A 22307-nucleotide genomic window follows, 5' to 3' on the forward strand; every position below is an offset into this window, starting at 1 on the left:
TGCTGGCCTCTTCTTCTTCTAAATGCAGGGCCATGTTTCTGAAGTAATAGTTCTTAAAGCATTGTGGTTTTAACTGTCAGTTTCTTAACATTTATTATGTTTTAAGTTCTGTATCAACATGTGTAAAGCCTAAACTAAATAGATTTATTCTTTATTTCAAATTTAGAACAAATTAAATTTTTAACATTTAAACAGAATCTATAATGTCCAAAACCAATAGATCAAAAAAATGATTGATTTAGATTTGATCATAACTCCATAACTCAATCAGGTCAGATTCTGTTTAATATCTCCTCCAGAACTTCCTTCATTCATTCTCAAACACATTAGATTATTTTAACTGATATGTAAATGAAATGTGTTAAACCAATTTGATTAATAAACTGAATTTGGGATTAATTGAAATATATTCATTATCAGCCTTGAATAACTTTTTTTTGTAAATTGCTTTGAGATGGCCTGTGTTGTGAATTGGCGCTATGTCAATAAACTGAATTAATTTTAACTGAAAGGTGTGAAACTAGAAATAACCGTTTGCAGTTCCACAAACGGTTGACACTTGAGTCCCTCTTTTGCATTAAGGTACAAAAATGAAGGCGAGATCTGCAGCTGCATCCTGTGAGAACAGAGAGGGAGGACCAAGTAGGTGATGCTTCACTGACAGAGAATGAAAATTCAGTTCAATCTGCCGTCAAACTACCAAAAGGTTCTCCTCATTTTACACAACTAAAAACAGATACTTTTTTCACTTTTGTTTTCTCTCTGAGTGTGTTACCAGTTTTTTATAGTTGAGATCTTACTTGATATTTCATATTTGTTTCTTTTTGCAATGCAAATGAAGAAACCATAACTTGATTTGAGATGGAACTAAAGTCAGTCACAAGTTTAGCTCAAAACTAAAAGCTCTATGAGTGACATCATGACTACAGACATTTAAAGTGTTGTTGCAAAGGATCTTTGGGTAACATATTCAGGGTTTATAATGCGATAAAGAATTAAAAGGATATCCTTTTCCTACTGAAGGGACTCCAATGTCACTGTTAATAAAATGTAATAAATACTTTTTAGGATTAAACTTTGCTAAGCTGTGAAGCTGTGATGATACAAAATTACACATAATCAGATAAAAGGTGCCCCCTTGTGGCAGAAAGGTATAAAACTATGAATTGCGCACATTCTGATATATATGGAACATGTAATGTTGGGTTACAATGCTCTTCATGAGCAGGATTTTATTAGTTGGCATATTCTTACACTAAGCAGTAAAGAAATCATCTTCACATCAGAAGAAGTCAGCAGGCAACAGTTTTACTGTTTCTGAGTGCCTCTCCTCCTCGCTCTGACCAGCCTGATGATCCTCCTATCTAGAGTCCTCTGGGCTCTGTGTGGAGACCTCAAACCAAAGCTGGGAGGAATCCTGGACATCGGTCACTGAGGTACAGTTAATACACCATCTTAAACATCATCTTTGAAGCTGAGAGGCTGGATCTTAAACATATCTAGACATGAATTAATTATCATGGTCTCAAAAAACATTCAGCTCTGTTATGCTTAATCTACCAGGAAAAGAGAGAAATAGAACCAAATCTTGAAGTAGATGAAAGCTGCTAAACAGGAACAGCCCCACATTCAATGACAAACATCAGACCAAAGGGTGAATGAGGCTGAAACATGTCCCTCATTTCTTTTTGGCTGAGTCTCCACAGTGAGATTATTTAAAGACCAAAAACATGTTACGTAATTGTCTCAAGTTGTTACAGGACTTGGAAAATGTGGAATCTTTATTGACAGAATGAATTTTTAATTAAACATTCCCTTCTCTCAAAAGGAAATGTATATTTTTTTATCCATTATGTAAGTTTATAGATAAGTTAACACTTTTAGATTATTATCTCCTGCTTCAGTGGTTCAGTGCGACTCACCTGGTGTATTCAGGGAGAACAGAGGCGTGGTCAGGAATCAGCAGCTCTTTCACTTGGGTTACTATGGCAAATGTCCAGTTGTCCAGTACTTGAGTCAGGTTAGATCAAGTCTTCCTGCTGTTCTACCAAACACAGAAATCTGTGTAAGAGAATTTGATTCAATGCATTTAGTAAATGTTTATAAGATCAGAAGGTTATTCTTTGCCTTTAAGATCCCAAAATGAGGTTTGATGTTTCAATTTCTGAGTTCCAGATGTTCAGAACAGAACCAGAACCTTCAACTCCATTGTTATCTGTTTACCACCTGGGCAGAAAGACACAGAAAGCATCAGGCTTTGCTGCTGCCAGAGGTGATAGAAACAGCAAGCAATCAATTTGAAGTCTCTATCATCTTTAATTTGGCATTAAAGAGAAAAAATCACTTCAAGAATCTCCATAAAAAAATATCCATCCATTAACTGCCTCCACCCTTTATTGAAATAAGCTGCTTAGTGATCAGCACCAGCTCACTCACTTCGATATTTTTCGTTTCTTTGTCATTTCAGATAATTTATCTGGTGTCTTCACTTCTGATGGATGATAATGAGATTTGTTCTCCAAAGCCTAAATCCTGAAGGAGATTCCAACATTTGCTGAGTTTAAGTAGGACTTTTACTTCAGAGGCAGGAAAATATAAATCACTCCTAAAATGTTTTTTTTTTCCTTTCTGAATTGAAGAAAAGCTTGGTCCTTTCAAGAAATTCAAATGTGCTTTATTGTAAATATTCCAACTATATCTTCTTTCAAATGACTATTTTTTTGATTTGTAGGAATCTGCAAATATTAGCAAACAGACAACTGTAGAGATAAATGGATCCAGATGAAACAATCTCTGCTAAAAAAGAGCTTAACTGGACAACAATCCTGCACATCTGCTCATTTCTGCTGCAATGACTGAAATCTGACATTTTCACAGTGGAGACAAAACAAAACTTATAATTGTTCTGTTAAGTTTAGTTTTACCAACATTGCATAGAAATGTCTAACCAACTGTAAAGAGAGACTGAGGGGCAGCCAGCGGTCAGACTCTGGTTCTGCCTGCAGCAACACACTCATTTGTGTCCAGCTCCTTGCAGCTCCGTCCAGCACAGCCAGAGGAAAGAATAACTCCAGCAGAGCTGCAGAGCTGCAGAGCCACAGAGGAAGGTAATCAGGCCTCCAACTTTCTGTTTTTCAGCTCAGAGTCACATCAACTCCTGAGCTCCTGATGTTATTTTCTCTCTGTATAACATCACTGTGCAAAGACTTTATCAGAGTGATTTTAAAGGATGTTTCTACTTATCTGTATAGGCTCATAGACTCAGATTTTGAGGTCAATTATGATATTAGGGGAGAAACACTAATAATATTAATGGGCTGCCAATTTTATTATTAAGCAAGTTACCGCTAATGCAAGTCATATCTGTTAAACTGGCTCAAGTTTTAAGTTTACTCAATTTGAAAATAAAAAAATTAAAAAATGATCAAATGTATTAATTGCTAGCATTTTTCTGATGAAATTAAAAATGTAAACGTGTAAAATTATGAAACAATTTGATAGTTGTATTAGATGACAAAGTAAATCATGACACTTTGATGTCCTCTAGTGGTCACAGTGGAGAGCTGCAAGGGTATATTTGTTTCAGGTCTTATTTTTGATCGTTTTAGTGATGCCACACTAATACATAAATTATATAGAGAGAAATACACAAAAAGATAATATAGTAGGGTTAGTTATTCTTCTGTTAATGCTGTGAACTGGAGTGGGAAATGTGAACATTTTGGGAGATTTTGCCATTTATTGCAGTAAAAGTATTAGAAGCTTGAAGCACATGGACATGAAATAATTTATGAAAAAACAAAACAACTGAATAGAACAAGGTATAAAAAAGTAAGAACTCATATGAAAAAAGTAAAGCAATATTTTTATTTCCGGCACATTTAAATAATTATATATTTAATTTAGCACTAAATTAAATATATTTTATTTATTTCAAATAGTATGCAATTGATTATGGATTTAAATAATTAATTCATGATATTTATTTATTAAAATTTGCCACTTTTCACCCTCCATAGTATTGGAGTTTGGTTTTTGCCAAGTGTTGCCCAACTAGATTAATGTGGCCTGGAGTGCTACATTTGGCAGGCAGTGTGCCCTCTGCTCCCTCCACTAATAGGCTGTGGACAGGCCTGTGGATGCTAGCAGTTTCCAGATGTACATTTATTAGCACAAGATTTAACCTCATACTCGTATTTCATGTAGGCTAACAAGTGTGATTTCAATTGTAAACTAAGTAAGAGGTTTTGCTAAAACCTAAAAGGTCAAAACATAAGAAACTGTACTTATTTCTGGTGTAAGAGGAAAGCTTTTTAGTTACTTTCCATCACTGTGCTGTTTACACTGTGGACAATATTTCAAACAGACCAAAGCAAAGAAAGCTTTTCTTTCTAAAGTAATTGATCAGCAATTATTCAGTCCATGAGATGTAACTGAATAAATTGTGCTCTGTTGTTATGTGCACCATATTTTGACCTTACTTTTTGAATATTGCAGCTGAAATAAGGAGGTAGGCTATTCAACAATGTTAACTTTAAAGACCTGTGCAAAATGTAGCTTCAGTTTTATTAGTTAATATTAACCATAACTCATTTGCTTCCAGGTGATCACAAAAACATGTTTTAATCAAATTACTGGGTTATTACATTCAGAAACAAACAAAGAAAAAAAGCATACTTTTCTCTAACTTTAAAGGAAAGTTAGCTCAGACTATAAATAAATAGTTAAAGCATAATTGACGTTAATTTCTGACCAGAAAATCTACGAATTTCTTTTAAACTGGCTGAATGTAGTGTAGTTATAGTTTTAATCCTCCAGTAACCCGACTCATCAGCAACACATATGTAAAATAATACCCAAAGGAAATGGAGAGCTGTATTTCAAGTGTCAAAAAGATCCAACAAGGATCCGGAGTGAAGAGTTTGGTTGGTCAAAAGTTTGTTGAAGAAAGTCGGAAACAAGGAAGACAATTTTCAGCGTAAACGAAGCACGGATCAGTTTGCTTACAAAAAGAAATATTTTGAAAGGAATAAACGGAAGCACGTGTTCTTTAAGCTTCTGCACATTTGCTGCTCGGTTCGTCTTTACCGAACAGAAACCCAAATACGCAACGGTGACGGTCACATCTCCAAACGACCCGGCTGTCCAGTCAGAAAGCGGGAGGAAGCAGCTTGTTTTGGGCCATCATGTAAACAGAGATTTATTCATAAAAAGAGAGAGAGAGGCGCAATCAGAGATCTGACTGAATCTTTGGAAACGGCAGGGATCTCACTCAGAGAACTGATTAAAAAACAGCGGATCGTCGTTTCACCTGGTAACCGACTACGTGCTCTGAATGAAGAAGATGCGCTGAACTGGACGCCGTTGTCAAATAAATAGATGTGATTAAGAATAATAATAATAGTTAACGATGACAACCGCTGTCAACATCTGTCTCCAAACGTGCCGGAGCTGAAGGCGAAGCGGAGCTCTCTCTGCGAGGTGCGATGGAAGAAAAAATGCGGCGTTTTAGAGCTTCTTCTTCTTCAGGTCATTTGAATCTCCAAAGCCCCTGAGTCAGGAATTTATCCTTCACATCTCCCCCTTTTTTTCCCGTTCATAGACTTGTTGTCTTCTGCAGCGCAGTGAGGAGGATGGTGTTTGTCCTTCAAGTGATTGTCATGTCTTCGGCGTTTTTCAATCCCAGCTTTGCTTTCAGTTCCCACTTTGATACAGGTAGGAATCAAATAATAATTAAGGGCGTTTATCAATCTGCCGATGCATGCGTCTTCCCAATTTCACGCACTGATGGATGTCACCTTAATATGTTGACTGAAGCGACATATTTGTTTTTTTGGGGGATGCGGGGGGGTTCAGCCACTGGTGTGACATTGCTGCCTCATCATGATTATGAAGCACCTCAGTCCGCCTGCATAATTAAGCTGATTTCACATACTCGTGTTTTACCCTCTGTCAGGCCTCCAAAGCTCGGTGACAAGAGGGTTAAAAATTTGCACAGTCCCCACACAGTTGTGAAGTTGTGTACATGCGTTTCGTGCACAATGCATATGTCATGCAGGATTGTGCATGCTAAATGACGTGGAGGGTTCAACTGTCTGAGGTGACTGCTCCTCGCGATGCCCAGAATGCAACATTTAATCATCCCCCAGGATGTCAGGGTGATGGGATCTTTGGCAGACAGGAGCCCAGGTGGTGCTGCGGTGCTTTGGGACTGCTGAGCAAGTAGACGAGCTCTGACACACAGGCTGCAAAGGTCTCAGGCTGGAATAACCGTGTGCACATGTAAACAGGGCGAAAGAGAGTCCTTGCACTGGCCGCAGTGTGCTGAGCATACAAATGACAGTGAGCTCAGCTGGCTCTCAAGTTACAAGCTTTATCTATCTCTTATCCCCTTTAGTCCAATTATTCCTCTCTCTTCTACCTGCCTGTGCATTTTTCTGCCTTATTTCTTCAGAAGTCGCAAGGGCTCCAATTAAATCCAATTGCCTGCTGAATTTCTGGTCAGTGTGCATACCGAGTGTCTTTTCAACAATAATTGTATTGGATAGATGTATATTTACATCAAGATCTAATTTTTTTTTTTTTCATTTGGAAGTTTCCTGTTTAAAAGAACAGGTTGTGGATGCTGAGCTGGCTGTCCCTGCCCATGAGGAGAGTCCCATGTGAAACAGACCTACTGCAGAAGTGGTTCCTAATTGAATTATAGATAAAACAGCAGCTAACCGTGACTCTCCTGGGTTGTTTTCAATTTAATTTTCCTTTTGTTGTCTTCCTGAATGAGTTCATAGGTCTGGAAAAATTCCAACCAGGATAAGCAGCAATTTCTCTCACTGAAATAGAGGAAAATTGTTTACTAGGCTAGATATATTGGAGGAATGGGAGACCTCAAATAAGATGATGCACAATTCTTGGATATAAGAAAGTAATAATCTAGATTTCTAAGAGCAGCACCTCAGTAGATCGTGAGGCTCTGCATAGTGTTTAGACTTAAAATCAATGTTGCTAAGGAGATTGAGGGGGTGTGCGTGAGAGGGCTGGCCCCTTCTGAGGGGAGGAAGAGGACAGAGAAACGCTCGGGTCCGTTAGAGAGCTTGGGCGGCACTAGAAAGAAACATAGTTTTAGATGTTTAAAAGGAGACTGCAGAGATGCATTCATATAAACTGAAGGAGTTTGACCTAAAGTGGCACTGACAGTTTTGCTAAAATAAATAAATATATATATAAATATAGAGAAATAAATATAACCCAGGTGTTTACTCATTCCTCATCTCAATCAGAAAAATGCCCCGGCAGTGCAGCAGTATTGTTCAACTGTGTGTTTTGCACATTTTCACATGAACTCAGGGTTGATTCGCCTTCAAAAGCTCACATTCAGACGGGCGGCTTTTGAACTTTTGAGCCCCTCCAGCTAACCTCCACAGCTGCAGTTCCTCCCCGCGCCGCAGGCTGTGGGAGGAGAGAGTGTGCTCTACCTTTGCACATTGCTTCTGGATTGTGGAAAACAACAGTGAGGAAAGGTCCTCGTCACATTTCGGGGCATTATGTAAGCTGGCAGGGACAGACACACCGCCATCTATACCGGTAGATTTGCTGACTTCGTCAGCATTTGCAGGATAGAAATTGGATTTGATGTCTGTGGAACCTGCACCCTCTTTAGCCAGCACCTGGCTCACCGTTACTTCAGCACCATGGAGAGCTCATAAACATTTTGTGATGAAGCTTATCTTAAAACCTAGCTCACACTGTGATGGATATTAACACAGATTGCTGTCAAGACAAAACCAACAGCAGAGTGACCTGTAAAAGGACTGTGTTACAGCAGAAAGCTGACAGTGGAGCACCGTGGGAGTCCATCTTTCAGCACTCCCTTATGATGCCTGGAGGTGGCAGTGGTGTCATGTGTGGATTTTTACATTGATGCTGACAAGAAAATATTAAACACATATTTCCTGTCAATCATTCTGTAGGCAAGGAAGACCTGTATGTGGGTTCAGCAATATGGAAACATCGCTGCAGGTTCTACCAAAGGTGCTGGCAACATCCCAAGAGAAAAGATGTTTAACATGGGAAGCTCCTCCCACTGACTTGGTCGGCAACAAGCCAGTGCATCCACCGCTGACCGTTTGATTATTCATCTATCCATGTGTAACACGAAGCACTTCGGTTGCGTAAGCCTGCCTCTGGGGAGAACTGGGATAAGAATGAAGTGGATTTAGCCAATGAGGGGAAACCTTCAATGTTTCCTCCCTGTGCTGTCTGTGTAATGATGTGGTGGCTGTTGGCTTCATTGGTGCTGCAGATGTTGGAGGCTCGCTGTTGCTCTCCTAAGCAAGAGGATGAACACACACGTTGTTTCTCTTCTCAAGAACTGTATCATCTAGTGTTCCAAATGGTTTAAAATTTTGAGCACCTCAAAAATAATTTTAACATTTGCACACTGTAAAAAGTAATAAGTTCACTTTACTTAAAAAAAGTTAGGAAACCGATTGCCTCAAAATCTTCAAGTAAAGTAGCTAAAAATAACTATGTTTAGACCACTCAGATAAAGGCAGTAAACCTGAGTACCGTTAACTCAAAATCATTAATTGGGTTAACTGTAAAATATTCATTCAGACAACTCATGCAATGGCAGTAAACCTGAGTGCCGTTAACTCAAAATCATTAATTGGGTTAACTGTAAAATATTCATTCAGACAACTCATGCAATGGCAGTAAACTTGAGTGCCGTTAACTCAAAATCATTAGTAAAGTTGACTATAAAATGTCAATTATGACTACTTCAAATTGTGAGTTATGTCAATTAAGCAGTACTCATAAAAATAAGTTATACTTACACGTTTAAGAGTTCACATTACTTGCAAAATATCAGGAAACCGATTGCCTTGATATGTTCAAGTAAGATGAACCAAAAGTGTTAAGTTATTGGAACGAAGAGCCAACAGACCACAGTTTGAATGGAAAAAAAATGTTTAATAATTAAACAAGTTTACCTTAAATACAAGGTTCTCAAGTGTGGTTACATACACACTAACCTGGAAACAAAGTTTTCCATAGACTTTTTTAGGGAAAAAAATGACACGACTTTTTTTCTAGTGTAGCCTTCAATCTAATATTGAATCCTACAAATGGCTCTCAGTCTTTAAAACTTTGAGAATCCCTGCTTAAATGTCTTTGTTGACTGGTGTGAAACAAAAACTCAATTCTCAATACTAGAGCCCAACATTTATCATAACATTGATAAAGTAAATAGTGAAGTAGTGAAGTGAAGTAATGTTTCTCCTCATTAACATAAAACCATTTAGTAGTCTGCAAGTGCAATGATGCTCTCTCCAAGAAAAAAAGAATCAAACAAGAAATAATAATCACTTTTCCAATAACGGTAAAGGTATCAACGTTGATCCATAATGTCACATCACATTCACTCATTGCATCAGAAGATTTTTTAGTGATTGTATTTTTGGTTTTAGGGATTTATGTCCAAGTGAGAGAAGCACCCTTTGGATGAAGTCAAAGGTGTACTTCAGTTGTTGAGGGTACTCCAAATTCAGAGCATAAATAAGTACAAAGAGCAAGCACATGGCATGTGGAAGATTTCCAAGATCATTCATGACAAGACTTCCTTCCAAAATGATGGCAGTACTTGAAGACTGGAGGTGCAGTGAGTCAGTGGAGGCCTGCCTGTCCTCAGGAATGATGGTCAGGATCCCAATGGGGGTGTGAGACACGTCTGGGTCTTCGCAGTCCTAACAACAATAGAAGCAACACCACAATTACATATCAACGTAACACTTCTTTAGGGTGACCAGACGTCCTCCTTTTCCCGGACATGTCCTACTTTTCAGACCTAAAAAAATGTCCGGGGGGAATTTAAAAATCGTCCGGGATTTTGGTCAACTGCCTCAAAACACATTACATAGCTTACAGTGCATTGTGATTACATTGCCACTCCGTTCCACTACTCCATTCCAGGTTTCTTTGTATGGCAAAGAAATCGGCAGCACATGTACAGTCTTGTGCTTCCGATTTTTTGTGCTACCGCTGGTTCTAACCCCCCTCCCCCACGTTGGCGCATGTGTGTCCGGATTCTACCCCGCCAACAAAATAAGAAGTGTCCTCCTTTTCAGAAACCCAAATCTGGTGACCCTACACTTCTTCATCACGGCTGCTTCTCCTACATAGCTGTCCCACCTATGGCAGTCTACTCATCATAAGCCTTCTATAACAGTACAGCGGCTTTTTTAACCCGCCAACATCTTTATCCTTATCCCTTTTCCTTTTTTGTTTTGCGCCCCGGAGAGCTTTTTTGCTCTGCCGCTCCATCTTGTTGCCACTAAATAAACATGATATTTTCGACTAACGTTAGTCCCAGGCATCGCTAAATCATTACACATAAAGTTAACCTCAAAACCTGGACTTACGGATGAATTATATGGCCGAGATAACGAATATAAGTTTGCTAAAAACAGTGGGACTTACGTGACCAAACGTAGCTGCAGCAACCGCCCGTATTGTTGACAGTTTTACGTTTCTTTCAAACACGTCACTCGTCAGTGTCCAATGCGCATGTGCGTTCAACGAGAGCTGCCGAATGATGCCGAGTTTTTTGCTGGTTATGCAGATGCGTTTTGCTCACTCATAACTCCAAGTTCGGGTTACTTGGTGCTGATGAGTTTGATTACTTGCCTCAGTAGAAAGTTGTCTTTGCTAAGTTTAAGTTAGTATAGTCAACAGAGTAAGCTGGAATGAGTTCAGGTCACTTTTCTTTTTGAGTACACTTTACTTTTACATTTTACAGTGCAGAAGACATTTGGACTTGTAGTATTGGTTGGTAGGAGCGGGATCAGAACAGCTAGTCACATCCTAATGGCTTGCAGCTAATGAAAACCCACAATTTATTTTCTCAGAATGTCACAGTACTATATTTGATCAATAAAAACCGAATTTCAATGTAGACCAGCCTACTGAAACGTAGACGTAGGGTTGGGCGAAGTGGACTTAGTCAAAATATTTTGTGGTCTTTTTGTGATAACAATAAAAGTGACAATACAAACTATTTATTGCTTCCTACTTTAGGTAACTGTGTGGTTGTGACTACATGACAGAGCACTCAAAGCCCTAAAAGCACAAATATTGCTAATGAAAAACACACCCACTTGTAATACGCTTTTTTCAGACACCAGTTATGTAAAGAAGTGTGACCTGTTATTAAACTGCACACACGAATGGGAATAAAAGATATTTTCAAAATTATCGCCATTTATTGCTACACTCATTGAACAAGAAAAAGTTGTAAACAATCCCAGCAATACAGATAGTTCTGTGGAGTTTTAAAACATCATAGATTGGAATTTGTCATGACAACAAATCAAAATGATTAGACATTTATCACAATAATTGATAAACAATATAATAAATGTCTACCCCTACATGGGCAGTACAGTATATGCACTCAGGCTCAGTTAGGATACATTTCTAAGTCAGTGGTGTGTAGAAAGGGGAGTATCCACATGTGGCGCTCCTGAAGTGTTCATGATTTCCAAGTTGCATTAATAGTGGCCTTGAGCTTGAAGTCAGTAGTCCTCATGATGGTATACAGGCCATAACTTGGATATGACATAAGATTGTTGCCATCAAATAATTTTTTAATGCCCATTTAATAAACAATATCCTTTTCTAAGAAGAATTTGACTTTTCACTAGACACAAGGCATAATAATTAAAATGATCAGAAAAATAAAATATTTTATCTCACCATATGTAATGAATCTGTGCACACATATTAGCTATACTAGGCCTTTTTATTCAGCATGTTTATTTTTGCTTATCTTTTCACAAATGTACCCTCACAGGCATTCATCTCCACATTTAAACACACACTGGCTCTGTTTGTATCACGAGAGTCTCACCAAAATGCCGTCTTGAGTTCATCTCAAGTGCATATTTTCAGAAATGCTTCTGTCATCTGCAGACCAGTGCCTGCACATGCATCTAATTTATGTTTATCCGCCTGGGTCATAAACAGAGTTCTGGAATGTCATTTTAGAGCCGTGCTCTGTCAAATATGTGAGTGAATACTGATTATTCAGGCAAACTTTGTACCTCCGTGATTGTAAGACATGCCTTGTAGGACTTCTACTTTATTAGAAATGGTGTAACGTGAAACACAAAAGTGTAATTTTTAATAACAGAAACACAGACTAAATCCTATTCTTACTTTGATTTGTGTGCTGTTGTACTTATCTTGGGTTGTTGTATATGATTCTGATTATTATGTGGTATTTTGCTTTAATAAGCATAAAAGACAAATAGTCACATTTAAATCTGCAATAGACATTATCTTCAGTTTAAACTTAGTTAGTTAGTCAAAGCAGATATCTGTTTAGATCTTTGACATTCAGGCACAAAAACCATTACACCTCAATATTGATTACTTCTAAGCTAATAACGCAACATTAACTGGCTAATTTATGCTGATTAACTTTAAATCTCCTTGTTTAAATGAGGAGATTAAATTAGATTTATGCCAAGCAGTAATTCGATATGTGTTATCTGTTCATGAACTTTAAATCTGAGCTAATCCTTCATTTACTGTCATTTAAAAGGGCTGTTTTCCATACTAGCTGTATATATATTAAGTAAGACTTGATATTTGTTAGGTAAATAGTTGATTTCTTTTGTATATTTGAGTGTTGTTCACCTGATTTAAGCAGATGACTAAACAATGATGAAAGAAAGTGAACTTTTTGGAGATTTTATTTTATTTTTAGAAGTTGCCATAAAAGGGCAGATTGAGTTAATATTCTTATCCCTTCTTTCCACCAGCATGCCCAGCCTGAATATATACATGACAGTCCTGTGATGCTGGTAATCCTGAGCTCTCACTCCCAGTTAATGACAGTCATCATAGCTGTCTGCACGCTAGGACATCCCTCTGCCTTCTGCAGTCATCTACAGAGTGCCTGAGATTCGCAAAAGAGGAAGTGAGCTGGTGGAAAATACCATATCCTGCCATCAGTCATGTCATTCTGCTCCCCTTGGTCACTGAGTGCCCCATGAGTGTGATGTCTCTGAACATGTGTTTGTGCTTGCAGGCTTTGCTGTGACACAACGATCCTATCATCCTTCTGCTTTCTCTGTTAAACTTATGTCCTCCTAGGTCTCGTTACATTTCTGGTTGTCTTTTTTTGTCTTTGTGCATCAACTGCACCACTCATTAAGTATTGTAGATGCTCTGAATGGAGCATTCCTTCTATGTTTTCATCTCATTTCTACTGTAAACTAACCACTTTTCCCAACATTTCTCTAACTTCACTATATCATGTATTTGTATTGCCCAGCTAAGGCAGATGGAGCAGCATGTTTGCCCCTGAAGCACTGTCCTAAATGCAAAAGCCTGCTTGGAGTGATGAAGAGAGCCTTTGCCTCTGCTAAGCTCTTTTGTAGTTTCTGGGTCTCTCTGACATTTATACAGCAGCAATTTACAATGTTCTTGCATTTGTGTTAACCCTAACCACAAATTTGCATGTATGTCCTTGTAGTATGGAGCAAGTCTAGGAACTAGACCTTTTGTGTGGGTGTAATGTATAATATGATTTGAGTTGGTTTGTTAAGATGTGCTGTGCTTGTCTGAATTTGCATCCTGTTCACCAAACTCTTAATATGCCTTTGGAACGGCATTCCCATACTCCCCATTTTTCTTCGCCTGACTATTTCTTACAGCAGTTTGATTGCTTTTGTGTGTGAACTGGCACGGTGCCCACTCTGCAGGTCCCTCCATCAAAACCAAGAACAGCCTTGTGTGTCGATGCGTTTATGCGCGCACAGGAAGCATACAAAAGCAAAAGCAATTTAAAGGTATAAAAGAGGGCGTACGGTCAGGCCAACGCAGTACATCATTCTTTCTGTTTGGGTTTATGTTGGTGTATACACACATGCTCAGATCTCTACACTGGCTTTGATGTGGGTGTGTTGGCGTGTGTGTGTGTGTGTGTATGTGAAGGTGTCCTAATCTCTTCTTTCTGCTCAGTGTAAACTCATATTCAAAGTCCTCTTGTCCTCTTTGCCTAACGTTTGCATTTATTAGGAACATATTTGACTAATACATCACATTTATGCATTTTAGGAGCAGAAGAAGATCCACTGTTGAATTACTTTAGTTGCACAGAAATGATTTATTCATAACGTAGCATGAATAGCTCATGCTTGAATAGATTATTAGTGGGTTTTTCCTGCTTTCATAACCATATATATGCTATTTATGCATAAATATGAGCAAAAATGAAGCCATGCATTCTGCAATTTTTTTTTTTTTTGCCCAATTCACATCCATGTGTATTTTTTTTTTAACTCTCCTGTCAGTTCTTTAAAGAAGCAGCATTACACGATGGACTTTTGGTATTTTTGCTTAGATTTATTATCTAAAACTTATTCCTGCTGATATTGGAAACTCCCTCCACAGCATCATAAACTTGTTCTCATTTTGTCATGTAGAAAACACAGGTTTGTACTTACATAGAGCTTTATCAAGTCCAGAAGACCCCAAAGCACTTCACATAACATTGAGTCGTTCACCCATTCACACACACATTCATATGCTACTGGATTATAGCCATAGCTTTCCTGGGGCAAACCGAAAAACGTGAGAGGGAATCAAACTTGCAGTCTGTAAATTTTCCACTAGAAAATGAAATATATGTCCATTTATTTCTACAAAATAGCTCAACATCAGCCAGGGTGGATTGAGAATTCATTGGAGCATCATTATTCAAGTCTTACTACAGATTCCCCATTGGGTTTGAGTCTGGAATTGGACTGGGCCACTCTAACACATGAACAAAGTCACTGTCCTGATGGGAGTTTCCACCATGTTTTAGATGTTTTTTACCCTGCATTTAACTCAGTCCATCTGCCTATAAGCTCTGACTTGTCATGATTTGGGTGAGAGTGGTGGTGGAGGCAGATGCTGAGACCCAGGTAGGATAAATGATGAGTTTAATGACAAAAAATAATCCAGAAAATACAAAAACACAAAGTCCAGGCAGTACAGAGGAGCGCAGGGCAAATGCTCACAACTGGTGACACAGGCAGACTAGACATACACAACAAGGACCCGACGAGGAACACAGGTGGGGTTAAATACACAGAGGGTAATCAAGAAGACAAGAAACACCTGGGAACAATCAAGGGGAGACAGGACAACACAGAGACACTGAAACTCAAAATAAACAGAACAGGAACAGATCCTGACATGACTGGCATCTCCTCACAGCTGAAGAATATCACCCATCAATGCATGATGGTGGAACCACAGTTCACCATTGCACGTGCCGTTTCCTCACATGCCATTAAGCCAATATGTCAATATTGGTCTTCAGTCTGGTGATAATTTCTAACAGACCTCTGAAGAGCTTCACAGAGCAGCTTTAGTTTTATTGAGAGCAACTTAAACACACAGGGAACTATTTACTGATTAAATAGCTTCTGAAGGAATAATGTTTACCATACGTTTTATTCTGTGAGAGAGTAAACAAAGACAAACCAGAGTTTTTTGGAACCTCTTTTTGATTCATAATCGCAAACTGCGTTGTCCTCAAAATCCTGATGAAGTGCATTAAAGTGTGTTGTTGCATGACAAACACTGGAAAAGTTCAAAAGAAGTGCTCTTTTTATTTTTATTTTTTATATATATCCTTTAGTGCTTTCTTTACCAAAGCCGGCAAGTTTAACCTTTCGTCATCCATCCGTTTGCCCCGCAGCCTCCCCTTAATTGTCAGCCTGAAATGTGGAGGTGGCAGGGTGACTCCATTGCTCCTGCCCTCCTCTCTGCCAGGACATTACTCATGTCTCTCTCCCCAGTTCCGGAGACAGCATTTTAATAAAGCTGGAATGAACCTAGCTTTAAGTGCTTTATTTTCATTTCTCTGTGCAGCTGGTAATGTAACGTGCACTTCTCAGATATTTATGGAGGAGGCAGGGTCGTCACTCTGTTCACAAACCCCAAGAGAGAAGGAGAGGGAGTGGGGAAGGGAGAGAGAAAGATGGATTCTTCAAATGTCACACTTATGAAAACGATTCCCCTAGATTTCCCCTGCACAACCTGCACAGAGGTTTCCTGTAATGAATTAAGAGTCAATATGCTGTTCCATCTGTTGGAACATTAACATGCAAAGCAGGCTGATGTATATATCTGAAGGCATGTATGCCTAGCTAGCACCAGTAAGCATGACTTCAAGAGAACATGATTAGGGTTCTTGCATACTGTCCCCATTTTCAGATCTTTTGTTCTGATATACAGAGAATCATAAAGCAAATTCAGATCTCCAACATTTTTCCTTCTGTACCTGGGGAAGTTACAGGTTCTTAGGGTCTCAAAACCTTCAAACATTTGTTTATTTTATTTGTAAGAGGTAAAAAATGAGGTCAGAAGGTATTTTCTTGCTGCAACTACACTAAAAGCTATACCTAGAGCTAAGATTAAGAGATTTACAAGACTTACTTCTAAAGATATTTTGACAACTCAAGGAGGAAATTTTCTGTGACAGGTACTGACACAAAAAAGATTGAGTAAAATTTTTGATCATATTGAAAGGTTTTCATTTTTGTTATACGTCTTTCAATTATCGTTAGCGGTGGAAGACATATGGCAATCTATAATAAATTTATATTAGTTTTTCTATTAGTTGTCAAATAGTTTTTAGCTTATTGTACACTTTATAATTATTCTTTGTGATTCTGTCCTTTACAAAGTAACACTGTGAGCCTAGCAAGCTGGCATTAGCAAGAATAACTTGTTGCCATACCTTCTCTTGAACTTCTTACAAAAGCATTATCACCTGTTAGTAACGGAGGGTCAATGTGTAACCCTCCTTTAGTTTGATTACTTTCCAAAAAGTCAACTGTCTTTCTTGTAAATATCAGATGTGTATAGAAGTTTTTGGAAGTGTGCAATAAACAGGTAAGGGGATGAGCAGCGTGGGATCACTCTACAACTCAGGTCCCTCCGGATTTTTTTATTTTTATTAAGAGGACTTTATACCTTAGGAGTGTTGAGAAGTTTTAACACTATAACTTTTTCAGCCTTGGTATATTTTGATACACAGTATCACTTTGAAAAATATAAAAGCTCTTCAAAGAACGAGACATATTAAACACAGCGATAACTTTAAACATGCATTTAAAAGCATTGGAAGCACTTACAAAATAAAACAAAAACAAGAACATCATTTACTAATCAGTTTGGTCAATACTTGTCTGTCCACTCATTGAGTTTTTTAATTACATTAACTGATCGTCAGATTCATTTAACTAAATTTCTCCTTCATTTTCTCAAGTTTAACATGTCAACATGCCAGCAAACATGCTAACACTGGAAACAGTGAAACAAGCTTAAGTTTGGGTTAGCTGCCAATCTCCACGAATGTCAATTATCTAATTACAGTCTGTATTTGAACCTTTTTGTCATTGATGGATTCAGTCTCACTGAAGAGGTGTAAAAGTTAATGTTACATTAAATCAGGGTTGACAACATTTCACAGTAGATAGCTTCTTCAAGCCAATACCTTCTTTGTGGAAATGTAATCAGCAGAGGAAAAATAGAACAATGTCTTATGTCTGCCTTGCTTAAGTCCATTTTTCAATGGTAATGCATCAGCTGTGGCTCTTACAGGCCACATCAATCAACTTTAACGGCCAGTTCCAGAAATGACAACATCCTTATGTATGTTATATGTCGTGTCCTTGAGTACTCACTGCCTCCCCCGTGAACAGCATGTTTTATTGAGGCTTTTACACCTGCTGCACCATACACACCCTCTTTATTCCCTCCACCATCCATCAATAAATGTATAGATTCGGTGTTTTACTATCAACAGACATAATAGTGTTTGTGAACTTGAAATAAATTACGCAAATTGTTGAAGCTTCAAAGATAGTTGCGTTGAAAGTGTTTGTCTAAGATTAAGAACCTTTTTTTTTTCTTTTCCATCAAGCTGCTCGATTAAGTGAAGAATGGAAGGCAACCTCTTTGCATCAGGCCACCTCATTACACACTTGCACTTTGTGGAAGGATTTGCATTAGGTCTAGAAAGAATACTGCTGGCTTTAGTTTTAGTTTTTCCATCTTACAGGCACTCGCACTTGTTTGAAAACCTAATCTGTGTCAAGCTGCCACTGCAACCAGAGTGAAACAAGAGGGAACGAAAACAGGCAAAATGTTAACTGTCTTTTAGTGGCGATGAAAGAAAGATGGGAGGGAGGGGAGAAGGTGGCTTTAACAATTTATCGCACTGTTAAAGCCAATCAATTTCCTGGCCATCAGTATGTTATCATGGTGATAGGCTATCTGATCATTTACCACATGTGCAACACTTTCAGGAACAAGATTTCAGGTAGGAGCATGTTTGTGTCTGTCAGTATTCAGTTTTTGTGTATGCCAGTCTCACACATAACAGGCTTTGTGGCAGTGACCTTTGGGTCAGGCTTGGGTTGAAGCTGTGCTGATTGGGCTGTGGGAGCTGTCAGGTCTGGAACAGTGTGTTCCCTGCAGCCAAATGGGCCAGGACCACAGGGGTCTCAGCCACCGAGCTGGAAACAACCCACTCACATGCCTCACAGACTATTCTCGCCTTGGAACATGGTGGAGATCTGGGCTTGTTTTCTCTCTGTCTCTGCATGTGTTTGGTTTTCACACGTAAAAATGTGATCTGCAAGGCCTAGCAAAAGTTTTCCAGTTGATTTGCATAGCACATTTCAGCAGCAAGGCAGTTCAAATTGTTTCACATCATAACACGCTTAATATATTATTTGGGATTTTATGTGTTGGACCAACACAAAATATTCCAGAAAGTGTGCTATGCATTTGTATTCAGCTCACACTGAATCAATGCTGTGCAGTACCACCATCTTTTGCAAAGTTTTTATGGGCATACTTCTACTGGTTTTGATGTGTTATAGTTCTGACTGTAGTTTTAGCTTCATTGCCCTGCTGGTGGACCTCCTGATCCAGTCTCAAGTCTTTTGCAGCCTTAGCAAGTTTCTTTAAAGAATTTTCCTCTGTTTAGCTTTATTCACCTTCTGAATAAGTTCAACCAGATCCTATGTCCCAGCTAAAGAGAAGCATTTCCACAGCATGATGCTCCCACCACCATGTTTCATCATAGGGATGGTGTGTTCAGGATGATGTTAAGTTTTCAACTAATCTTTTCCTCTTGTCTCTTTATTTTTGCTGTGGTACTTACAGGACTTCAAAACTTTAAAAAATGAGTTTTTATGAATTTCTTTCAACGACGGCTTTTTTGTGTTACTCTTACAAAAAAAGGTCAACAGTGTGCTTAAAGAATAGCTCTTATCTGATCCTATCAGTTCAAGTGAAGGACCATGTCTTTGTAGACTTGGAGTTCTTTCACATGATGAACCACAATAAATAAATAGTGCCTGTGAGATGCCCAACCTGACGATGCGTTTTCAACATAACAAAATAAGAAAAAAGATCAGAGAGCATAAAATCTTGCAATGCACTGTATGAGTAGTCTCCTCTTTGTTTTTTTTACTCTGTTTTTTATGTTTCTAACTGAAACGGAGTTTGTCTGTGTGCTGTAAATTCAGAAATCTGGCCTCACAGTCTGGCTGAATGACAATCCGACACGCATGTATTTCACATGTCTTAGATAGTTGGGAATTATATATGGTAAAGACTGTGAAGCAATGAAAATGATAAAAGACGCACAATAGGCTGACTGTGAATGGGAGATTCTTAAAAAATGCAGTCTGTTCAAACACAAGTGTTTTTTAACAACTTTATGTGGACTGTAGTGAAAAGCAGTCGCCTTATATTAGATTTCCATTTATTGCTGCGAGGAAAATGAAAATCGGAATGCAAAAGCTACATCCATCACACTAAAGCAAAATGAGCTACTCTTTTATTAAATATTAGGCTTCAATGGAATTTATGGGTAACTTTAATAGTTTTTTTTTTTTTCTCTACATGGCTCAGACTGCAGTGACTGTTATAAGAAGAAGAACCTGAATCCATATTAATGACGAGTGATTATTCTTTTATCAAGCTGGTACATTTCATCTCTGCTTATCCAAATCAGCTTTATCTCTACTTAGCTTTTAATTTCCTGCGTGGCTTTTCTGTTTGCCATCTGATCTCCAGATGCTTCGAACCCATTAACACTTGCATGTCTCTCCAATGTTGCAGACGGGGCGCCGCTGAGCGAGCTGTCCTGGCCCTCGTCTCTGGCAGTCGTTGCCATCTCCCTCTCCGGCCTCTTCACGTTTGTCTTCCTCATGTTGGCTTGCCTCTGCTGCAAGAAGGGAGACGTTGGCTTTAAGGTGAGCTCTCTGCTGCCCCCAGCTGGAAGCATGGGCATAAAATTATGCCTTTTTCTTTTTGTTTGTTTCACAAATTTGATAAAAAGCATGTGAAAAGGTTTAAGTAAAGTGATTACCAATGTGTTCAATACATTTAAAACAGGAGATACACAGAGGGAAAAGAGAAAGAGAGAGAAACAGTTGAATTTTAAAGAGATTTAAGAGAGGATTTAATTATTGATTTGCAGCATTCAGAAACAGCCAACCTACTAAATGTTTTACAATGCTTCCTTCTTTCGGTGTAAGCGATGTAAGCAAGTCCCTCACACACACACCCCCACCCCACCTAACACACACACACACACACACACACACACAGCCATCCCAGACTCCCATACATTGTTTCTGTTACCTTTGACAGCCAACATGAGCGACTCACACTGTGTCAAACATGTTCACCAAACTAAGCAGTAGATCAGGCCTAGTATTAATTTACACTGTTAAATACAGAGAAGTCTCCAGAGCAGAATCTCTTAACATGCTGCATGTACGAAGAATTTTAAACGTACCCTTTAATGTGCTGCTCCTACAGAGAATTAGCATTTAGATATCTTTTAATTCTGTCAAGTCCATTTCCTCATGCATTTAAATGGAGCTTAGAGTGGATAACTTACATTCACAACCCTAGCAGCAGCATCTTAGTTTAAGATTGCTAACACAAATCAGCTTTCAATCTGAAATACAGGATTAAAAATTTTCATCGGAGAGAAGACAGATGTCTCAGCTGACTTTTTTATGGAATGCTGTGTGCAACAGCATCGTTATTTTTCAGCACAATATACATAACGATGTAGCTTTTTCCATTGGTGCCCAACTATAATTCAAAAAGAGGGCAGCCATTTAAGTAGAACACTTAGCATTCATTTTGTTCCAAGCCCCTGAAAAAAATAATAAGATATAATTTTTCTGTTTCATGTGTATGTTGCTCTCCAGATGTGATCCGGTAATCTAACACCTCATGAAAGAACATTGATGTTTTTTTCTATTAATATGGTCCCAGTGTATTTATGAGTACATGGCTCCTCCAGATCATAGAGAGCTAAAACACTGTTGCCTTATGCACAAGATCACGAGTTCAATCCTCACAGAACACTTATTTTGGCACTTTGTTGTTGCCTTGGCAATATGCCAGTTTATTATGCCTATTTCATGAAATTACAGCTGGATAAAGTTTGAAAGCAATCTCTAGAATACTGTGAGGAGCTTGATATGTAAGAAAAACGTAAATGCTCAAATCTTAAACATAACTGAAGTATTATCAGGGGTAATCATTGTAGTGAAATATAAACACATTATATACAATAAAAATTCATTAAATATTGTTTTACTGTAACCTGATTCACAATTTAATTTTTTAAACTGAAGAGAGTTTCTAATACAGAACTTTGAATTATCCATGAATCTCTATTTTCCTGAGTCATTAACAGGGCGTGACACAGATGCGAGTTTATTTTACTCTCTAGACAAATGTTAAATGATCTAAAATAAATCTCTGCCCAAAAGATTACAATGATGGTAAAGAGGCCTTGGAGCCATTGATTGAAGAGACTTTTTCAAAATATAAGTGGGATCATTGAAAAAAGCTGGTCAGCAACTGTAGAAGGTTTCCATTGCTAATACTAATAAACATTTTTATACTGTCCATTGACAATGTAATGGACATATTTAAAAAAGCAAATGCCATTTTTAAAATATAATTTTTACTTCTTTAAAATTGTTTTATATTTTGAGAGACGTGTGGTTCACTTCACATTAGAAGCAAACTTCTGGATTGAATAAAAATATGTTTTTAGTGCAGATGTCCCACTAGTGTCAATCCTCCAGGGGTCAGCTGTATAGGACAAGTTGTTTCGCCTGTTAAAATGGCGCTGTTGATTCTTCCAGTGGCATTATCTTCCAGTCCTTAAAGTGAACATTTGGCCACCAAACATTTGT

General features: G+C 38.3%; 1 protein-coding gene across 3 annotated transcripts in view; it reads left to right on the forward strand.

The window, feature by feature from the left end:
- The first annotated feature begins 5121 nt into the window (after nt 1–5121).
- The window catches only part of aatka (apoptosis-associated tyrosine kinase a), a 32495-nt gene continuing 15309 nt past the window's right edge, over nt 5122–22307 (forward strand). The window contains exons 1-3 of one of the 3 annotated variants that reach the window (XM_044099819.1): nt 5125–5481; nt 5603–5715; nt 20200–20333. In XM_044099819.1, coding sequence (XP_043955754.1) covers nt 5634–5715; nt 20200–20333 — 216 coding nt within the window. In that variant the 5' untranslated portion in view covers nt 5125–5481; nt 5603–5633. Of the gene's footprint in view, nt 5716–20199; nt 20334–22307 lie in introns of all 3 variants that reach the window. The other 2 variants (XM_044099821.1, XM_044099820.1) reach the window with 2 other exon arrangements.

This window comes from Gambusia affinis, linkage group LG19, assembly GCF_019740435.1.
Source record: "Gambusia affinis linkage group LG19, SWU_Gaff_1.0, whole genome shotgun sequence".
NCBI lineage: Eukaryota > Metazoa > Chordata > Actinopteri > Cyprinodontiformes > Poeciliidae > Gambusia > Gambusia affinis.